The following is a 21,117-nucleotide window of genomic DNA, read 5'->3' as shown; positions in this document are numbered from 1 at the left end:
ATTAATTTAATCATAGAGTGTTTCCTATGGTGTTCCCCAGAACAATCCGCCCCTACCAAAATGGAAATAAGAATACCAGTACTCATTTATCTGGTGATTGGTTACTAAGTTTAACAGTGTAAGAGTTAAACAGTATATTAAACCATTATCATAACAATCAAAATGCATATTGTGTAGGCAGAGAAATCAGGGTTTCCTTTTATTAAAAGTACTTATCTATAGCATAGAATTATCCAGATTTTTGTCTACAAGATTAGTTTTACCCATGCTGGTCAAATGTGACTGACACATCATTGAAAGTATTCTTAGGTAAGGCTGACATCCATATCTAGACTTGTTCTTGTCACAAGCAGAAGCAAATAAAAAAATTTGCTGACATCCCTTGCTGGTGTCCATCTATTTTGCCGTGTGTTGTAAATCCCCAACTAAATTTTGAACGTTGAAGATCCGATCAATTTGTAATATTATATTTTTTGAAACTTTACCAAGTCCTAAAGACTTGGAAAGAGCGCGTAGAGATGGTAAAGCAAAAAAAATGTACAGCATATATGAATCAATTGACCTGCAAACAGTACTTCCAAAAGAAAATTGGATGTTTTTTTTGGTGACGAAAAACTAAGCGGTTATTGGTGAATTTTCTGTGTGAAGAAATTCCAGACTTTCTGAAGCCCTACCTTGGAGTTGACAAGGAGTTTGTCATTGCAGGGGGGTTTGATGGGCAAAAGAAAGACAAAGCAATAATTGTGAGTGGAAATTACCCTTCTCATGAATACCCTGCATATTTTTCAAATCATGAAGAAACTGATACACGTATATGGCGCCATGTCCCTGTTTCAGTAAAAAAGAACATACTTATATACTCGCCAGATACAGATGTTTACCACATCGGATTACCTCTGATGGCATCTGAGCTATCAGACAGAAACATCTTTATACAGCTCAGTGCATGTGCAGATGATCAGTCATATGTACATTTAAATAAATTAATTAAAGCCTTAGCAAATGATCCAGATCTTGCTTAAATTGATCAAGACATAAGAGCAAAATGTCTCCAAACTCTCTATATCACATCTGGTTGTGACTTTTTTGTCATTTTTGTTGGCTGTGGAAAAGCAGCATTTCAGAAAGAATTTTTCCAATATTCAGAATTTGTTTCTGGTGGAATTGCCACCGCGACCTCAGGCACTCTTGCAGACACAGAGAGTGGCATCTGGGAGAAAGGCCTATCTCTCTTTCTTTTAATTGGAACTATTTACTACCAGAAACATCACAGTGAGTTTGAATCACAACATGACAGCCCATATGACCAGTTTAAAGCCATGAAATGAGATGAAACATTTGACACTGAATTGGAATTACATATTCAGTGGCTTGAAAAAATCAGAAATACCATCCAAGTTAGAATTCAGAGGGAGGAGGATCTAATTCCAAACCCAACAGCTTTAAAATACCATTGGCTCAGAACTTGTTTCATCTCTGATTCATGGTCACAGTCAGAAAGGGGCCAGATTGTCTTCGTGGATATGACAACTCTGGCTATGTTGTCAATGGTAACAAGTTATCACCCATATGGGATTCACCAGAAAATTTGTCCCAAGTACAGGAAAGGATGGCATTCTATACCAAAGGGTGTAATGTTAAAAATCTGGGTGCAAAAATAAATTTTGCAAATGTACAAAGTCAAATAATGCTTGTGGCCCAGGGTGCATGCAATTGTTTAAATTGTGCCAATACTGGAGATCAGAGTGACAGCTTAATTGATGACATTGTTTTTGACAAAACCAAACAAAGGGCAAACCACAGAAGCATTGGAAATCAAAGAAATTGATGAGATCAATATCAAATGATCTTGCTGAAGAAAACATGGTTGAAGTAGTAGAATACACAGATGAAGATGACGAAGAAGAAGATGGAGACAGTTCCGATGACTGATGTATATCCTGATCAATTTTCTGTCATTCACAAACTGTTGTCTGTACAATTACTACCATGGATGTACATCCATGTTACTACTAACACCAAGGTGGCTGATCATTAAAACAAATGATACACATGTGTATATACATAAAGTTCAACTGCGTTCTCATTGAATTTAAACAATTTTAATTTAGACTGAAAAATGACTGCTTCTAAGCTTAATAAATTCATATGTCTAATAGGTATGTCATCACGTATTCACGCATGGAGCCGATAGTCCGGTACGGTATACCAACACAGTGTGAAACCCACACAGTACATGCTGTACGGCGTACACTTCCCTCGGCGATGTTGCCGTGCACAAATGGTATAAAAACGGGTTTCATGACATAAATTCACTAATACTTCCTACCAAGGAAGTAAATAGCAAAACAAGTATCATTGTGAAGAATGATAGCCTGGTATCTTCAAATAAACAGTCGCTAGAGCAAAATACTCGTAGACAAGTTACTTCCGCATTTGCCCCTACTCAGTGCTGCACGCCAGCATTAAACACTGCGTCGTTTTCGTTGGCAAGGTCAGAAAGCATTCAAACTTCCAATCAGAATGCAGATATACACTATGAATATGTATACAAACTATGAACTCTGCACAAGACGATTTACTTGGGGATAAAACCAAATTTACATACCCGAGTATGTAGCCGAGTTCAGCTGAGGCAGCAGCGAGAGACCGTACGCAAAATTCACAAGATAGTTGGATAGTTAGGTGGGGAGCCTCTTTCACAGTTTTACATAAAAATGAGACTCAGTAACGTTTGGTCGCTTTACTTTTGATCAAAAACCTACCAAACCCATCAGACAAGGCCCTACTCTTACGCAGAAAACCAAAGCTCTCAAGCGTCGACTTTCTCTTCCGCGTTTGAGACTCGTTCTTCTCTTTCGCATTTGAGAGAAACAAATGTCGACTTTATTCGGCAATGGTCCGCTATTCGTGGGCGTAAATTGCTAGACTACATATAGCCACATCGGCACTTCTGAAATGTTATCTCCGGCTTGCAAGACAACAAAAATATCAAAATATTATCATCAAAAACCAGAATTTCGGGGTAGAGAGCGAAACATCGCTGAAAAGTAGCTGGCCAAAATACGGAAGTAGCCGGTCAATTTGGCCGGCATCTGGCTAAAAGTGAACACGCTGCAAACAGAGGGGCTTGTTGCGATGGACAAGTAGCCTTTGGCTCTTTGACCAGAAAAATAAGTGAGTGTTCATTGATAATTCAAAGACTGGATCCGTTGACACCAAAGTTTGCTCGTGACTTTCATTGCATTGCATGCACCTTTCCGCAATACCACTCATTGAGTCTGAACTGAAATTGAAAGAGTACGTTTTAGTAAAAGTCCTGTTTTGTTGTGCTGATTTTCGCTACCGTACTTTCTTTTATAGGGTAATAAACATTCATACAAAGCAAAAAATCTTCAGTTGTCTCCTTTCGATCGTACAGAGATATTGTGCGACAGGAAAACTTTAGCTCAAAGGGCAATGATCTTTGTGAACGTACCCTCAACCAGCTAAAATAGCTTTCTATATGCAAAATCAGCGTACATTAATTAACAGCATTTTATTGAAAGGGATTCTATAGTACCATTGTTTTTGTAAACTCTTCATGCAATTTTATGAACTAAATGATGACCTCAAAGTAACAGCAAGTGCTAGACGGCACTTTTAACGCTGGTCGGAAATCCAGAATGCCGGACAAGGGAGCCATCATCAAGTCAGGCGCCGACTGGCATTGGCCATGCTAAAAGTAGTTCAGGCAGTGCTAATGTTTTGTTTACACTAAAAGGTAATCTGTTCGCATATGTTGACATAGAGATTAATCCTCTGATAACAAGCTCGGGTTAGTCGGGTACTTCTAAGTTAATGGAGCGTTCCCCTAATGCTTGGATTGTACCTGCGGATGACCAAACCTCATTAACATATTATTTGCATAGTTTAGAATATGCAAATTTCGGACCCAGATTCGAGAGTGTCTGCATGTGCACCAAAAATTAGTGCACTAGCCTTATTGGTTAGCCTAGAATTAGGTATGTACATAATCTATGAGGTATATGTTAATTTGCAATAGGTGCTGTAACCTTTGAAATATTAACCATCTAGCCCTTTAAAGGTATACAACCACCTGTAATCTAAATATCCCCATGTATGGTCAGGGCATTCCTTGGTATTCAAAATGCCCATGTGAGGGCGCTGTTTTTAAAAGTGGCCACCCGCTTAAACTCTGTGGTTGGTTAGATTTTCTCTTTGCATAGTAACTATTGCACAATTGGAACAGGTGACAGTATATCTTTAAGTTACCTAGTAATTCGCATTTTGTGATATTTAGGGTCATTGACCTTTGACCCCAGTTGACATGTCGGCGAAATGGTTGATCCCGTGCTTCGCACTGTGTACCAAAAATAAGCACTGTAGCCTTATTGGTTAGCCTAGAATTAGATATATGCATAATAATTAAAGGGACATTATTTGTATCTTTTGACTTTTTTTTCATTTTTCGATGACTGAAATCAACTGTCAAATCAATGGAAGACCTAAATTGTGACTATGGATGGCTTCAAGGATATGTAAAACCACATTCTTGCTCTTTACGGCAAGGTTCAATGTTGGTAAGGGTGTCAGCACGATTTGAACCAACCGCCATGATTGAACCCCTGCACATAACCAATATTACTACGCATACGTCAACCATCAAAGTACAGCTGGAACATAAAAGGCCTGTGACCTACATACTAACTTCAGCACAATGGATATCGAGGAGCACACGGTGCATAAACAAATGCACGTATCACAAACTACTGTCAAATAGTGAAACTAAGCAGGGCATTTGCTTTTAAGTTTCATTTTAGTATCGATGACACGGACTGTGGAACAAATGAAACCATAGACGCAATTGGGTCAATGGTAAAACTAAAACGATCGATGTCAGATTGCTGTGGTAATAGTGAAACAGTACAATGTAATGCATTTCCTGTGCATTTGATCATTAGCAAAACTTCGTCAATTTTTAAGATTTTTAGGACATTTTCTTGTCAATACGTTGGTTCGTTTTACAAACACGACATGATCACTTGTTGAACCTGGAAACATCACACTCGGACTGAACACTGCACGGTGTGTAGCATCGGTGACATTGTGACACCGCGCCGGGCGAGTACTGTCATTGATACTGCTCGCGATTGGAGTCACCTCTCGACACACAAGATCTGTTTGAAAGTTGTTATTCTCTGTGCATCGTGTAATTATTTGTATCAGTTGAATCGCATTTCGAACCAAAAGTGAGTACATCACAGTTACAGTTGCCTAGACCCATTCGCTTACGGCCTCTGTGCCTCCGACCCACTCCCAAAAGTGGACTTTACGTAAGAAGCGGCAGCTGAGCACATCATGTACCTACATGAGTAAAGCCCTCCGTACGGCCTCCACGCCTATAACGCTGGGAACACACAGACCTGTACGCAGGGCTAATCGTGCACCCAGGCGAGGTGGGTGTGCTTGAAAACAAAACTCAATGCAAGTTTTGGATTAAAATGGGTTGTTTTTGGTGGAGAAAACTGCACGCCGCAACCGAGGTGCTGCCAGCGGTTTGGCACAGCCCTGCCACGCAGAGTTAGCTTTCACCCAACAATGTACCGGTACATAATGTAAGTGTCAGTCGCCAAAGTACCGGTACATTGCTCAATTTCGCAATCACCTCGACAATAACATGACTGTCTACTGAAGTTAAATATCCCGTCATTTTACTCTGTTTTCACATTTCTATGCACAAAGGCTTTGGGCAAGTCTACATATGCATATGGAGGAACAAACGAGATGAAAAAGATCCGCAATTATAGACCTTGTCGTTGTCAGCTGGTACTGGTAGGCATTTGAAATGCCCATTCTAAAATGTGCTCTGTAGCAGTAAAGAATGGTGTATCTAAGAGCAGGATTGGCCGTCAAGATCTCCATCAAAAACTGACCGTCAAAATGTAACTGAGCAAACTGGATTAGTAATAGGGAATCCCGAAACTGCAATACTGCACTTTTGACTTTCACTTCGTGTGGTTTATTTTTTTTACACGCGGATGCTTACAGTGGCCCAGATAGCAGTTTGCAGTGTGGTTACTGATCGCAGGTCAACCTGCCAACTCTGAGGTTAACAGTAACCTCCATAAACCTCAGACCCAAGGTTTTTTTTAAAGGTGTACGCAAATGGGATGGAAGTTGTCTGTGGTCGGCTACTGCTTGTTTGCAACAATATGAGGTCAAAGATGCAAATAATGTCCCTTTAATAAGGTATGAGATAGTTAACCATTAGGTGCTGTAACCTACCAAATATGAACTATCTGGCCCTTTAAGTTATCTGCTAATTCACATTTGTGTGATATTTAAGGCCAATGACCTTTGACCTCAGTTGACATGGTGGCGAAATGTTTTGACACCATGCTTCGCAATGTGTACCAAAAATTAGCACTCTAGCCTTATTTGCTCTAAAAATTGAGGTAATAAAACTGTGTCACTGCATCATTTTTCCAATATGAATACGATGAGAAAGTAAATTTTTATTTTTGTGGCCCTTATACAAGGAAGTCTACGGAGAACTGTCTATACATAGGAGTCTATGGAGAACTGCCTGATAAATGGAAGTCTATGGAGAGTGAAACTAAAGAGTCCTCTAACACGGCCAAATTTAATTCCATTGTGAAACAATTAATTGACGTGCATCTGTATGGGGTAGGGTAATATCCTTGTGCAAAGTTTGAAAGAAATTGACCATGGCATGTCTGAGATACTGTGTGAACGGACGGACGCATGACATTACAAGATCTAAAATGAATTAAAGTCTATAGACTAAAATTCATTTGTCAATAATAATAGTGGCCATTACTCATGTACAGGCTTTCTTAAGAAACTTATGATTGAAGCTTTTGTAAGGTATCAATAGTAGAACAAGAAAATGGAGTTGAGACATGTAAGAAAAATACTGAGAAAATAGCAAAAAGTTGGCATGTTGCTTGGGCTTGAAGACTAATATGCCTTCAAGTCTGCTTCAGGGAGCAGAACAAGAAACTGGTTTATGCTACGTACAGAAAAAAATATACCGCCAAGGGCATGCAGTGTGATGCTCTCATCAACAAAAAAGGTATTATATGAAAGGTATTAGCTGTTCAAAATCCCGATAATCCTCACTAGAAACCAAGTCAAAAGTGCTACAATGTTAGCAGAGATTAGGTAGCTTTCGAATTTTAAATTATTACAGTTGAATCTGAACACCAAAATACCCTGAAACTTGGCTGAGCACTTAGCAATATGCAGCAGAGTTCCCTAAACCAAAGTCTGTTTTACTGCTTCAGAGTTTTAGACAACTCAGCAGGTAGCCCTACTGAGTCAACTGATAAGCGGCTGTTGCTATAAACCATTTACCACTTACACAGTCCAAACACAGTTGAGCATTGAATGATGTATTCTCAAAGTAACCACAAATTATTGTTTTACTCACAGTATTTACTTCCCCCTTCAAAAATTCTTCCATTTACATTTGTAATATTGCCAGTCAAAAATGGTTTGACCAACATAAATAGATCAGTTTACTCAGAGGGGCTGCCTACTGAGTTGTATCAGACTTCCCACACCCACACACTAGACTTTGTTTTGGCAAATGTCTTGGTATAAAGCTGAATGCTCTGCCAAGTTGCTAAGTAATTACTAACTTTGGTGTTCAGATAACAAGGGCAAATGCTGCAAGCCGCGAGTTCAGATAGAACACAATCTTTCAACTTGCTGGTGAAATTTTTTGCATCGAAAGCTGAAGCTTTAGAGTAATTTAAAGTGTATTTTTAAAAATAGCGTCATGGACACTGTTCCCACATTTGTTTTGAACATTTTTTCACGAGTGTTATGAATTAGAAATGTAAGATGCGAATAGCAAACAAGATCTTGAATGAAAATTCATGAAAATTATGTACATTTGCCATTATGTTATTGTGTAACTTTATAATTTATATAAATTTCACTACAATTTTGACAAATCCTACTGAGATCACCCCTAGGTCCACATTACCAAGTTTAAATGAATTGGACTTGCACTTCAGAGAAAAACACTTTTTACCAAAATCAAGAAAAAAACCATTTCACCATAATTTCAGGCAATCTGACTGATATCACACCTGGAACCTCTATACCTAGCTTCAAATGAACTGGACTTGTGGTTTAAGGGAAACAATTTTTTGACCAAAAGTGGCAAAAAATTGCCTCAAAAACACAATTATGTAAATTTCACAACAATGTTGACAAATCAGACTGAGATCACCCCTATGAACTGTGATACCACATTTCAAATGAATTGAATTTGGACTTGCGGTTTCAGAGAAAAAAGGCTTTTTTACCAAAAAACAGGGAAAATTGAGCAAAAATTACAATTATACAAATTTCAACAACATTCCTCTTATCTGACTGACATTATCTTTAGATACCTCCATAGCAAGTTTTAAATGAATAAGACTTTTGGCTTGGGGCCTGAGATGAGCAACTGATAAACATGTGGACCATACAGTACTGAACATCACACCAGGCCTACATATACACATTTAATTAACCCTACATGGTGTTTTTATACACATAACTGTTAGTTGTTAATTACATGATGAAACTCCAGTGAGATAGAAATATTATTTATGTGTCGCTGTAGTTGTCACTACTATTTATACACAACAATGACATAAAATTATACCTTTTAACAAACATGTGTTATTCCAAAAAATTTTGATCTAACAAAATCATGCGAGTTTTTGAAAGATATCACTTTACCTTCATTTCATTGTACTCATTAATTAACACAATCAAATTAAACATTTATACATACCTTAATTCTGAACGGAGTATTGGGATGACAAACTGTAATAACCGGATGATAACTACACTGGATTCAGACAAGGAGACATCATCCAATACAGTATCTACACTGTCAACCTGCACAGGAAAGGTTGCGAATAGCCTTCCCGAGAACAAAGCAAAATCAGTGAGAATGTACTGGCCTAAGTGGGTAGCTGTAAATTTCACAACCATTTTGACAAATCAGACTGAGATCACCCCTATGAACTGTGATAACACATTTCAAATGAATTGGAATTTGGACTTGCGGTTTCAGAGAAAAAAGGCTTTTTACCAAAAAACAGGGAAAATTGAGCAAAAATTACAATTATCCAAATATCAACAATATTTCCTCTTATCTGACTGACATTATCTTTAGATACCTCCATAGCAAGTTTTAAATGAATGGGACTTTTGGCTTGGGGCCTGAGATGAGCAACTGATAAACAGTGTGACCATACAGTACTGAACATCACACCAGGCCTACATACACATTTAATTAACCCTACATGGTGTTTTTATACACATAACTGTTAGTTGTTTAATTACATGATGAAACTCCAGTGAGATAGAAATATTATTTATGTGTCGCTGTAGTTGTCACTACTATTTATACACAACAATGACATAAAATTATACCTTTTAACAAACATGTGTTATTCCAAACAATTTTGATCTAACAAAATCATGCGAGTTTTTGAAAGATATCACTTTACCTTCATTTCATTGTACTCATTAATTAAACAATCAAATTAAACATTTATACATACCTTAATTCTGAACGGAGTATTGGGATGACAAATTGTAATAACCGGATGATAACTACACTGGATTCAGACAAGGAGACATCATCCAATACAGTATCTACACTGTCAACCTGCACTGGAAAGCTTGCGAATAGCCTTCCCGAGAACAAAGCAAAATCAGTGAGAATGTACTGGCCTAAGTGGGTAGCTGTAAATTTCACAACAATTTTGACAAATCAGACTGAGATCACCCCTATGAACTGTGATACCACATTTCAAATGAATTGGAATTTGGACTTGCGGTTTCGAGAAAAAAGGCTTTTTACCAAAAAACAGGGAAAATTGAGCAAAAATTACAATTATCCAAATTTCAACAACATTTCCTCTTATCGGACTGACATTATCTTTAGATACCTATATAGCAAGTTTTAAATGAATGGTACTTTTGGCTTGGGGCCTAAGATGAGCAACTGATAAACAGTGTAACTTGCCAATTTATGCATGAACAAATGGCTCTGACTTTTTGCCTGATGAATGGAACAATACCTATCTAAAAAATCAAGTCTCACTTAACCGATAATGTTGATAAAACAAAATAAATCACTGCATGAGTAAAGCAAATACTGTACTACAATCACTCCAACTATCCTGTACTTTGAATGTACAGTCATGGTCTCTTATCTACACTTATTGACATAACTATAGATCTACATGCACACTACAATCACTCCACTATCCCATATTTTGAATGTGCAGTTATGGTCTCTCATCTATACTTATTGAAATAACTATCTACATGCACACTACAATCTATCCAAATATCTAATATTTTGAATGTGCAGTCATGGTCTCTCATCTACATATTGATTTAACTATCCACATACACTCTACAATCCCATCCAACTATCTGATATTTTGAATGTACAGTCATGGTCCCTCATCTAAACTTATTGACATAACTACATGTATCTACATGCACACGACAATCACTCCACTATCCCCATATTTTGAATGTACAGTCATGGTCTCTCATCTACACTTATTGAAAAGTATCTACATGCACACTACAATCAATCTAACTATCCAATATTTTGAATGTACAGTCATGGTCTCTCATCTACACTTATTGACATAACTATCTACATGCACACTACAATCACTCCACCATCCCATATTTGAATGTGCAGTCATGGTCTCTCAACTACATATGAGACATAACTATCTACATACACACTACAATCTAACCAACTATCTAATAGCTATCTAATATTGTGAATGTACAGTCATGGTCCCTCATCTACACTTATTGACATAACTGTCTACATGCACACAACAATCACTCCACTATCCCATATTTTGAATGAACAGTCATGGTCTGTCATCTACACTTATTAAATAACTATCTACATGCACCGACAATCACTCCACTATCCCATATTTTGAATTTACAGCCATGGTCTCTCATCTACACTTATTGACATAACTATCTACATACACACTACAATCTATCCAACTATCTAATTTTTGAAAGTACAGTCATGGTCCCTTATATAAACTTATTGACATAACTGTCTACATCACACAACAATCAGACTATCCCATATTTTGAATGTACAGTCATTGTCTCTCATCTACACTTATTAAATAACTATCTACATGCACACTACAATCATTCCACAATCAGATATTTTGCATGTGCTGATATGGACTCATCTACACTTATGAAATAACTATCCACATACACGCTACAATCTCTCCACTATCCCATATTTTGAATGTACAGTCATGGTCTCTCATCTACAATTATTGACAAAACTATATACATACAAACTACCGGTACATCACTCCAACGTTCCCATATTTTGTATGTACAGTCATGGTCTCTCATCTACACTTATTGACACAACTATCTACATCTACACAACAATCACTCCACTATCCCATATTTTGAATGTACAGTAATGGTCTCTCAACTACACTTATTGACATAACTATCTACATGCACACAACAATCACTCCACTATCCAATATTTTAAATGTGCAGTCATGGTCTCTCATCTACACTTATTGACATAACTATCTACATGCACACAACAATCACTCCATAATCCAATAGTTTGAATGTGCAGTCATGGTCTCTCCATCTACACTTATTGACATAATTATCCACCTACACACGACAATCACTCCAACTATCCCATAGTTTGAATGTGCAGTCATGGTCCCTCATCTACACTTATTGACATAACTATCAACATACTGGCTACAATCTATCCAACTATCTAATATTTGAATGTACAGTCACGGTCTCTCATCTAGTAGATCTACACTTATTGACATGACTATCCACATGCACGTTACAATCTATCCAACTATCTAATATTTTGAATGTACAGTCATGGTCCCTTATCTAAACTTATTGAAATAACTGTCTACATGCACACAACAATCACTCGGCTATCCCATCTTTTGAATGTACAGTCATGGTCTCTCATCTACACTTATTTACATAACTATCTACATGCACACAACAATCACTCCACTATCCAATATTTTGAATGTGCAGTCATGGTCTCTCATCTACACTTATTGACATAACTATCTACATGCACCCAACAATCACTCCATAATCCAATAGTTTGAATGTGCAGTCATGGTCTCTCCATCTACACTTATTGACATAATTATCCACCTACACACGACAATCACTCCAACTATCCCATAGTTAGAATGTGCAGTCATGGTCCCTCATCTACACTTATTGACATAACTATCCACATACTGGCTACAATCTATCCAACTATCGAATATTTTGAATGTACAGTCACGGTCTCTCATCTAGTAGATCTACATTTATTGACAGGACTATCCACATGCACGTTACAATCTATCCAACTATCTAATATTTTGAATGTACAGTCATGGTCCCTTATCTAAACTTATTGAAATAACTGTCTACATGCACACAACAATCACTCGGCTATCCCATATTTGAATGTACAGTCATGGTCTCTCATCTACACTTATTGACCTAACTATCTACATGCACACAACAATCACTCCACTATCCCATATTTTGAATGTACAGTCATGGTCTCTCATCTACACTTATTGACATAACTATCTACATGCACACGACAATCACTCCACTATCCCATATTTGAAATGTGCAGTCATGGTCTCTCATCTACACTTGTTGACATAACTATCTACATGCACACGACAATCACTCCACTATCCCATATTTTGAATGTGCAGTCATGGTCTCTCATCTACACTTATTGACATAACTATCTACATGCACACAACAATCACTCCACTATCCAATATTTTGAATGTGCAGTCATGGTCTCTCATCTACACTTATTGACATAACTATCTACATGCACCCAACAATCACTCCATAATCCAATAGTTTGAATGTGCAGTCATGGTCTCTCCATCTACACTTATTGACATAATTATCCACCTACACACGACAATCACTCCAACTATCCCATAGTTAGAATGTGCAGTCATGGTCCCTCATCTACACTTATTGACATAACTATCCACATACTGGCTACAATCTATCCAACTATCGAATATTTTGAATGTACAGTCACGGTCTCTCATCTAGTAGATCTACATTTATTGACAGACTATCCACATGCACGTTACAATCTATCCAACTATCTAATATTTGAATGTACAGTCATGGTCCCTTATCTAAACTTATTGAAATAACTGTCTACATGCACACAACAATCACTCAACTATCCCATATTTTGAATGTGCAGTCATGGTCTCCCAACTACACTTATGAGATATAACTATCTACATACACACTATAATTTATCCAACTATCTTATATTTGAATGTACAGTCATGGCCCCTCATCTACACTTATTGACATAACTGTCTACATGCACACAACAATCACTCCACTATCCAATATTTTGAATGTGCATCATGGTCTCTCATCTACACTTATTGACATAACCATCTACATGCACACAACAATCACTCCACTATCCAATATTTTGAATGTGCAGTCATGGTCTCTCATTACACTTATTGACATAACTATCTACATGCACCCAACAATCACTCCATAATCCAATAGTTTGAATGTGCAGTCATGGTCTCTCCATCTACACTTATTGACATAATTATCCACCTACACACGACAATCACTCCAACTATCCCATAGTTAGAATGTGCAGTCATGGTCTCTCATCTACACTTATTGACATAACTATCCACATACTGGCTACAATCTATCCAACTATCGAATATTTTGAATGTACAGTCACGGTCTCTCATCTAGTAGATCTACATTTATTGACAGGACTATCCACATGCACGTTACAATCTATCCAACTATCTAATATTTTGAATGTACAGTCATGGTCCCTTATCTAAACTTATTGAAATAACTGTCTACATGCAACACAACAATCACTCCACTATCCCATATTTTGAATGTGCAGTCATGGTCTCCCAACTACACTTATGAGATATAACTATCTACATACACACTATAATTTATCCAACTATCTTATATTTGAATGTACAGTCATGGTCCCTCATCTACACTTATTGACATAACTGTCTACATGCACCCAACAATCACTCCACTATCCCATATTTTGAATGAACAGTCATGGTCTCTCATCTACACTTATTAAATAACTATCTACATGCACACGACAATCACTCCACTATCCTATATTTTGAATTTACAGTCATGGTCTCTCACCTACACTTATTGACATAACTATCTACATACACACTACAATCTATCCAACTATCTAATATTTGAAAGTACAGTCATGGTCTCTCATCTACACTTAATGACATAACTATCTACATGCACACTACAATCACTCAACCATCCCATACTTTGAATGTGCAGTCATGGTCTCTCAACTACACTTATGAGACATAGCTATCTACATACACACTATAATCTATCCAACTATCTAATATTTTGAATGTGCAGTCATGGTCCCTCATCTACACTTATTGACATAACTGTCTACATGCACACAACAATCACTCCACTATCCCATATTTTGAATGAACAGTCATGGTTTCTCATCTACACTAATTAAATAACTATCTACATGCACACGACAATCACTCCACTATCCCATATTCTGAATTACAGTCATGGTCTCTCATCTACACTTATTGATACAACTATCTACATACACACTATAATCTATCCAACTATCTAATATTTTGAAAGTACAGTCATGGTCCCTTATCTAAATTATTGACATAACTGTCTACATCACACAACAATCAGACTATACCATATTTTGAATGTACAGTCATTGTCTCTCATCTACACTTATTAAATAACTATCTACATGCACACTACAATCATTCCACTATCAGATATTTTGCATGTGCTGATATGCACTCATCTACACTTATGAAATAACTATCCACCTACATACTACAATCTTTCCACTATCCCATATTTTGAATGTACAGTCATGGTCTCTCATCTACAATTATTGAAAAAACTATATACATACACACTACCGGTACATCACTCCAACAATCCCATATTTTGTATGTACAGTCATGGTCTCTCATCTACACTTATTGACACAACTATCTACACCTACACAACAATCACTCCACTATCCCATATTTTGAATGTACAGTAATGGTCTCTCATCTACACTTATTGACATAACTATCTACATGCATACAACAATCACTCCATAATCCAATATTTTGAATGTGCAGTCATGGTCTCTCCATTACACTTATTGACATAATTATCCACCTACACACGACAATCACTCCAACTACCCCATAGTTTGAATGTGCAGTCATGGTCCCTCATCTACACTTATGACATAACTATCCACATACTGGCTACAATCTATCCAACTATCTAATATTTTGAATGTACAGTCACAGTCTCTCATCTAGTAGATCTACACTTATTGACATGACTATCCACATGCACGTTACAATTCTATCCAATTATCTAATATTTTGAATGTACAGTCATGGTCTCTCATCTACAATTATTGACAAAACTATATACATACACACTACCGGTACATCACTCCACGTTCCCATATTTTGTATGTACAGTCATGGTCTCTCATCTACACTTATTGACACAACTATCTACATCTTCACAACAATCACTCCACTATCCCATATTTTGAATGTTCAGTAATGGTCTCTCAACTACACTTATTGACACAACTATCTTCATGCACTAAACAATCACTTCACTATCCCATATTTTAAATGTACAGTATCTACACTTATTGACATAACTATCTACATGCACACAACAATCACTCCACTATCTAATATTTTGAATGTACAGTCATGGTCTCTCATCTACACTTATTGACACAACAATCATCCCACTATCCAATATTTTGAATGTGCAGTCATGGTCTCTCATCTACACTTATTGACATAACTATCTTTACGCACACAACAATCACTTCACTATCCCATTTTTAAATGTCAAGTAATGGTCTCTCAACTACACTTATTGACATAACTATCTACATGTACACAACAATCGCTCCATTATCCCATATTTTGAATGTACAGTCATGGTCTCTCATCTACACTTATTGACAATAACTATCCACATACTCATGACAATCACCCCAACTATACCATAGTTTGAATGTGCAGTCATGGTCCCTCATCTACACTCATTGACATAACTATCCATATACACGCTACAATCTATCCAACTAACTAATATTTGGAACATACAGTCATGGTCTCTCATCTACACTTATTGACATGACTATCCACATGCACGTTACAATCTATCCAACTATCTCATATTTTGAATGTACAGTCATGGTCCCTTATCTAAACTTATTGACATAACTGTCTACATGTACACAACAATCAATCTAACTATCCAATATTTAGAATGTACAGTCATGGTCTCTCATCTACACTTATTAAATAACTATCTATATGCACACTACAATCACTCCACTATCGGATATTTTGCATGTGCTGATATGGTCTCTCATCTACACTTATTGAAAGAACTATCCACATACACACTACAATCTCTCCACTATCCCATATTTTGAATGTACAGTCATGGTCTCTCATCTACACTTATTGACACAACTATCTACATGCACACAACAATCACTCCACTATCCCATATTTTGAATGTACAGTAATTGTCTCTCATCTAAACTTATTGAAATAACTATCTACATGCACACGACAATCTCTCCACTATCCATATTTTGAATTTACAGTAATGGTCCCTAAACTACATTTATTGACAAAACTACAATCTCTCAAACTATCCAATAATTTGAATGTACAGTAATGGTCTCTCAACTACATTTATGACATAACTATCTGCATGCACACAACAATCACTCCACTATCCCATTTTTAAATGTACAGTAATGGTCTCTCCATCTACACTTATGAGACATAACTATCAACCTGCACACAACAATCACTCCACTATCCCATATTTTGAATGTACAGTAATGGTCTCTCATCTACACTTATTGACATAACTATCTACATGCACACAACAATCACTCCACTATCCCATATTTGAATGTACAGTCATGGTCTCTCATCTACACTTATTGACATGACTATCCACATGCACACGACAATCACTCCACTATCCCATATTTGAATATGCAGTCATGGTCTCTCATATATGCACTTATTGACACAACTATCTAAATGAACACTACAATCTCTCCAGCTGTCCTGTATTTTGAATTTGCAGTCATGGTTATAGGATATCAACTCAAGCCTACACAAATCTGACCATCTGTAAAATGTTTATTGTGTGAGTAAAAATGTGTGTATCCACATAGAACAACACACCAGGCCTACACAAATGTAATTTTCTAGATACATGTTTACTGTGTGAATCAAGATGTGTGTCCACATAGGACATCACACCTGGCCAACACAAAAGGAATGTGTACATGTTTACAGTGCGAGTCAAAATGTGTGACCACAAAGGACATCACACCAAGCCTACACACAAATGTAGTTATATCTATATGTTTATAATGTTAGTAAAGGGGTGTCCACATAGGAAGTCACACCACGCCTACACAACATCAATTATGGTAACTGTGTAATCAAGATGTGTGTCTACATAGGAAATCACACCTAGCCTACAACATTAACTATTTTTACTGTTTATTAATTGTGTGAGTCAAGATGTGTGTCCACATAGGACATCACACCTGGCCTATACAGCATTATATTAAGTATCTATACATGTTTATTATGTGAGTAAAGATGTGTTTCAACATAGGACGTCACACCTGGCCTACACAATATTATTTATTATCTGTACATGTATACTGTGTTATCAAGATGTGTATCCACATAGGACATCACACCTGGCCTACACAAATCTAATTTAATCTCTACATGTTTAATGTGAGGGTCAAGATGTGTGGCCACACAGGACATCACACTTAACCTTCACAACATTAATTATCTTTCATGTTTATTGTGTAATCAAGATGTGTGTCCACATTGGACATCACACCTGGCCTACACAATATTATTAATTATCTGAACATGTATACTGTGTAATCAAGATGTGTATCCACATAGGACATCACACCTGGCCTACGCAAATCTAATTTAATCTCTACATGTTTAATGTGGGGGTCAAAATGTGTGTCCACATAGGACATCACACCAGGCCTACACAAATCTCATTATCTCTATATGCTGTGTAAGTCAAGATGTGTGTGACCATACAGTACTGAACATCACACCAGGCCTACATACATATTCAATTAACCCTAAACCCTACATGGTGTTTTTATACACATAACTGTTAGTTGTTTAATTATATGAGGAAACTCCAGTGAGATAGAAATATTATTTATGTGTCGCTGTAGTTGTCACTACTATTATTCACAACAATGACATAAAATTATACCTTTAACAAACATGTGTTATTCCAAAAAATTTTGATCTAACTAAATCATGCGAGTTTTTTTAAGATATCACTTTACCTTCATTTCATTGTACTCATTAATTAACACAATCAAATTAAACATTTATACATACCTTAATTCTGAACGGAGTATCGGGATGACAAATTGTAATAACCGGATGATAACTACACTGGATTCAGACAAGGAGACATCATCCAATACAGTGTCTACACTGTCAACCTGCACAGGAAGGTTGCGAATAGCCTTCCCGAGAAAAAAGCAAAATCAGTGAGAAAGTACTGGCCTAAGTGGGTAGCTGAATTAGCGTGGTTGGAAAAACAGAAACTGAATAGACTACAACATACACAGAATTATTCAAATTCACAACACATGTAATTCTATCAGATGTGAGATTGTCCAAATGAAGTTTCTGGTGACTGTAATTATCCCCATCCATATCGGGGAGATATCTCAGGTAAATATACAGCATTCATCACAACAATACTTCTCTATTAAACTTTGTACATTATTGGAGCCCTGGATGATATCATTCTATTCAGATTCTTCCAAAAAGGCTAGTGTGGTGCTTACATTTTGTCAGAGAATCCAAGGAAACCAACTTATAACTCACATTGTTTCTGTACCCAGAAAACTGCACATTGGTGAACGGTCAGACACAGTGCTATTTTTTTGGCAAAAGAAATGCCTTTCAGCCATGAAACAGATTTACAGCCACAGTAGCTATAACTTTTGGTGATTTTCAGCATTTTTGTTCTGTATACCGGTATTTACTGAACTAGTTTATTGTTAAACGTATAAATCATGTAGAAATGTCCACTATATAGCTTATCAGCACAGCTCATATGTGTATAATGAACATTGTTATTGATAAATAAATTTTAGTCCGGACTAAAATTAAAATGTAAACAGTAACAATGCATTCTACACACATACACTTTGAATTCACAAGCTGAACACTGTGTATTTGTATATCTTTTGTTTGCATTGAGGGTCCGCTTAATACACATTACAGTTAATAGGACCTGTGTCTTTAGTTTTTTTCCTTTGGCATTTGGTCATTGAACTGTCACAAGGTCTTCAGTGTTTTTACCTGCAAGATTATATAATGGTTTAGACCTGTGACATGCTCAATGGAGCCATTTTTCCATGATTCAATTTTACAGGACGTTTAAGAAGCCAGCAAAAGCATTCGTTTTTTATGATTTTACGGAAACCCTATGATTCAAAGTTGGTGGAAATGACTGTATGGGTAACAGCCTCCCCTAGAGGACATTTAAAAAATACCGCCAATAAGACGGTGTCACTCCCATATGATCAGAGTTGTTGTATAATAACTGTGGCACTGGGTCACATAGCCCATGGTGAACTGCATTAAAAATCAGTCAATAGGATTCAGAGATGTTTGCTCAAAAATGGGAGAAAATGACCCAAAAATACAATCACACAAATTTACTTCAATTTGAAACAAAGCATATCTAAACCAAGGAGTTTTGAGTATTTACATTTCTTGATGGATTTCACAGAAATATTCTTCCAAAAATAAACTTCAAGTTAGAAGGAGCCACGTTGGCCCAGGAGGCACCCTCTTTGTCCAATGTAAACATCCCCCTATTTTCTGGCTCATGAATATTAATTAGGCCACACTTGTCGTGCAGCGGAAGCAAAAACGACTCCGATTGTTGTGAGTGTTTATAATTATTGAAGCCAGGTATGTATATTTACATTGATACTTCAAAGAGTTTGTTAACTACATGTACTTTCCCTTGACAAATCTGGCAATATTCGATTCGGCAGGTTGCCAAATGTCACTATTTCTCACTGCTATTGCCGGTTACCAGGCAAGCGCTAACTTCATAGCAACAACCACCTTCCCAAGAAAACCGTTTAAAATTGATAGTTTTATGCCATGATTCAAAATTTTAAAATCATACGATTGTTGTTTGATAATTTCTGATCCTTACAACTATAATTTCAATCACTATTGATAACTTTTGTTGAAATCAAGTCAGGCTGAAATTGCCGTTTTCGCCGTGCAGTCAATGAATATGCTACCCCATTGACGGCTATGGCAGATTACACATCGATTTCACCAACTGTAGAAAAGATGGTTGTTTTTATAACGCGAGTGCCGAAATTCAAAATTCTGAAACCAACAGTTGTTTTTAAATTCCCAAATGAACTCAAGGACACTAAAATTTCGCCATTAAATAGAGAAATAAAAAAACTTAACCTGAAAGAATTTTCATATCTTGATTACTGTGCTCGCGTCGAAATGGCCACGCGTATATGCGCTTACAGACCTGCATGCATACGCGTGTCGCCGTGTGTCCCTTGGGAAATATACTATGTTAATGGCAGCGATTATGGATAATGACATACCGGTATGTGCAGGGACTCTTTTTCCCGGCAAACACCTCGCATTTGATCGATGAACTGTGTGAAACATGCAATTATTTTGAGTTTGAGTTCAGCCTGTCAGTGCGGCGTAGTATCCCTCTTTGCACCAACGGCAATATGAAAAACTTCAGCTCCATTAGTTATTACAGGTTGACGGTCACCTATATAAAGGTTTAAATATA

General features: G+C 36.9%; 1 protein-coding gene across 6 annotated transcripts in view; it reads right to left on the bottom strand.

Annotated features, from left to right (window-relative positions):
• Positions 1–21,117, bottom strand: part of LOC139126882 (uncharacterized) — a 45,309-nt gene that overhangs the window by 15,736 nt on the left and 8,456 nt on the right. For 2 of the 6 annotated variants that reach the window (XR_011550845.1, XM_070692806.1), the window contains exons 1-4: positions 20,918–21,117; positions 18,651–18,781; positions 9,597–9,728; positions 8,819–8,950 (exon numbers count right to left, since the gene is read on the bottom strand). The exon at positions 20,918–21,117 is cut by the window's right edge and continues 111 nt beyond it. Coding sequence is in view for 1 of the 6 variants with exons in the window: in XM_070692806.1 (XP_070548907.1) it covers positions 8,819–8,950; positions 9,597–9,728; positions 18,651–18,781; positions 20,918–20,959 (437 nt within the window). In the remaining 5 variants the exon portion in view is untranslated. The remainder of the gene's footprint in view (positions 1–8,818; positions 8,951–9,596; positions 9,729–18,650; positions 18,782–20,917) is intronic. The other 4 variants (XR_011550848.1, XR_011550846.1, XR_011550847.1 and 1 more) reach the window with 3 other exon arrangements.

This window comes from Ptychodera flava, unplaced genomic scaffold, assembly GCF_041260155.1.
Source record: "Ptychodera flava strain L36383 unplaced genomic scaffold, AS_Pfla_20210202 Scaffold_147__1_contigs__length_99458_pilon, whole genome shotgun sequence".
Taxonomy (NCBI): Eukaryota; Metazoa; Hemichordata; class Enteropneusta; family Ptychoderidae; genus Ptychodera; species Ptychodera flava.
Note: the sequence above shows the minus strand (reverse complement) of the source record. Positions and strands in the feature narration are given on the sequence as shown.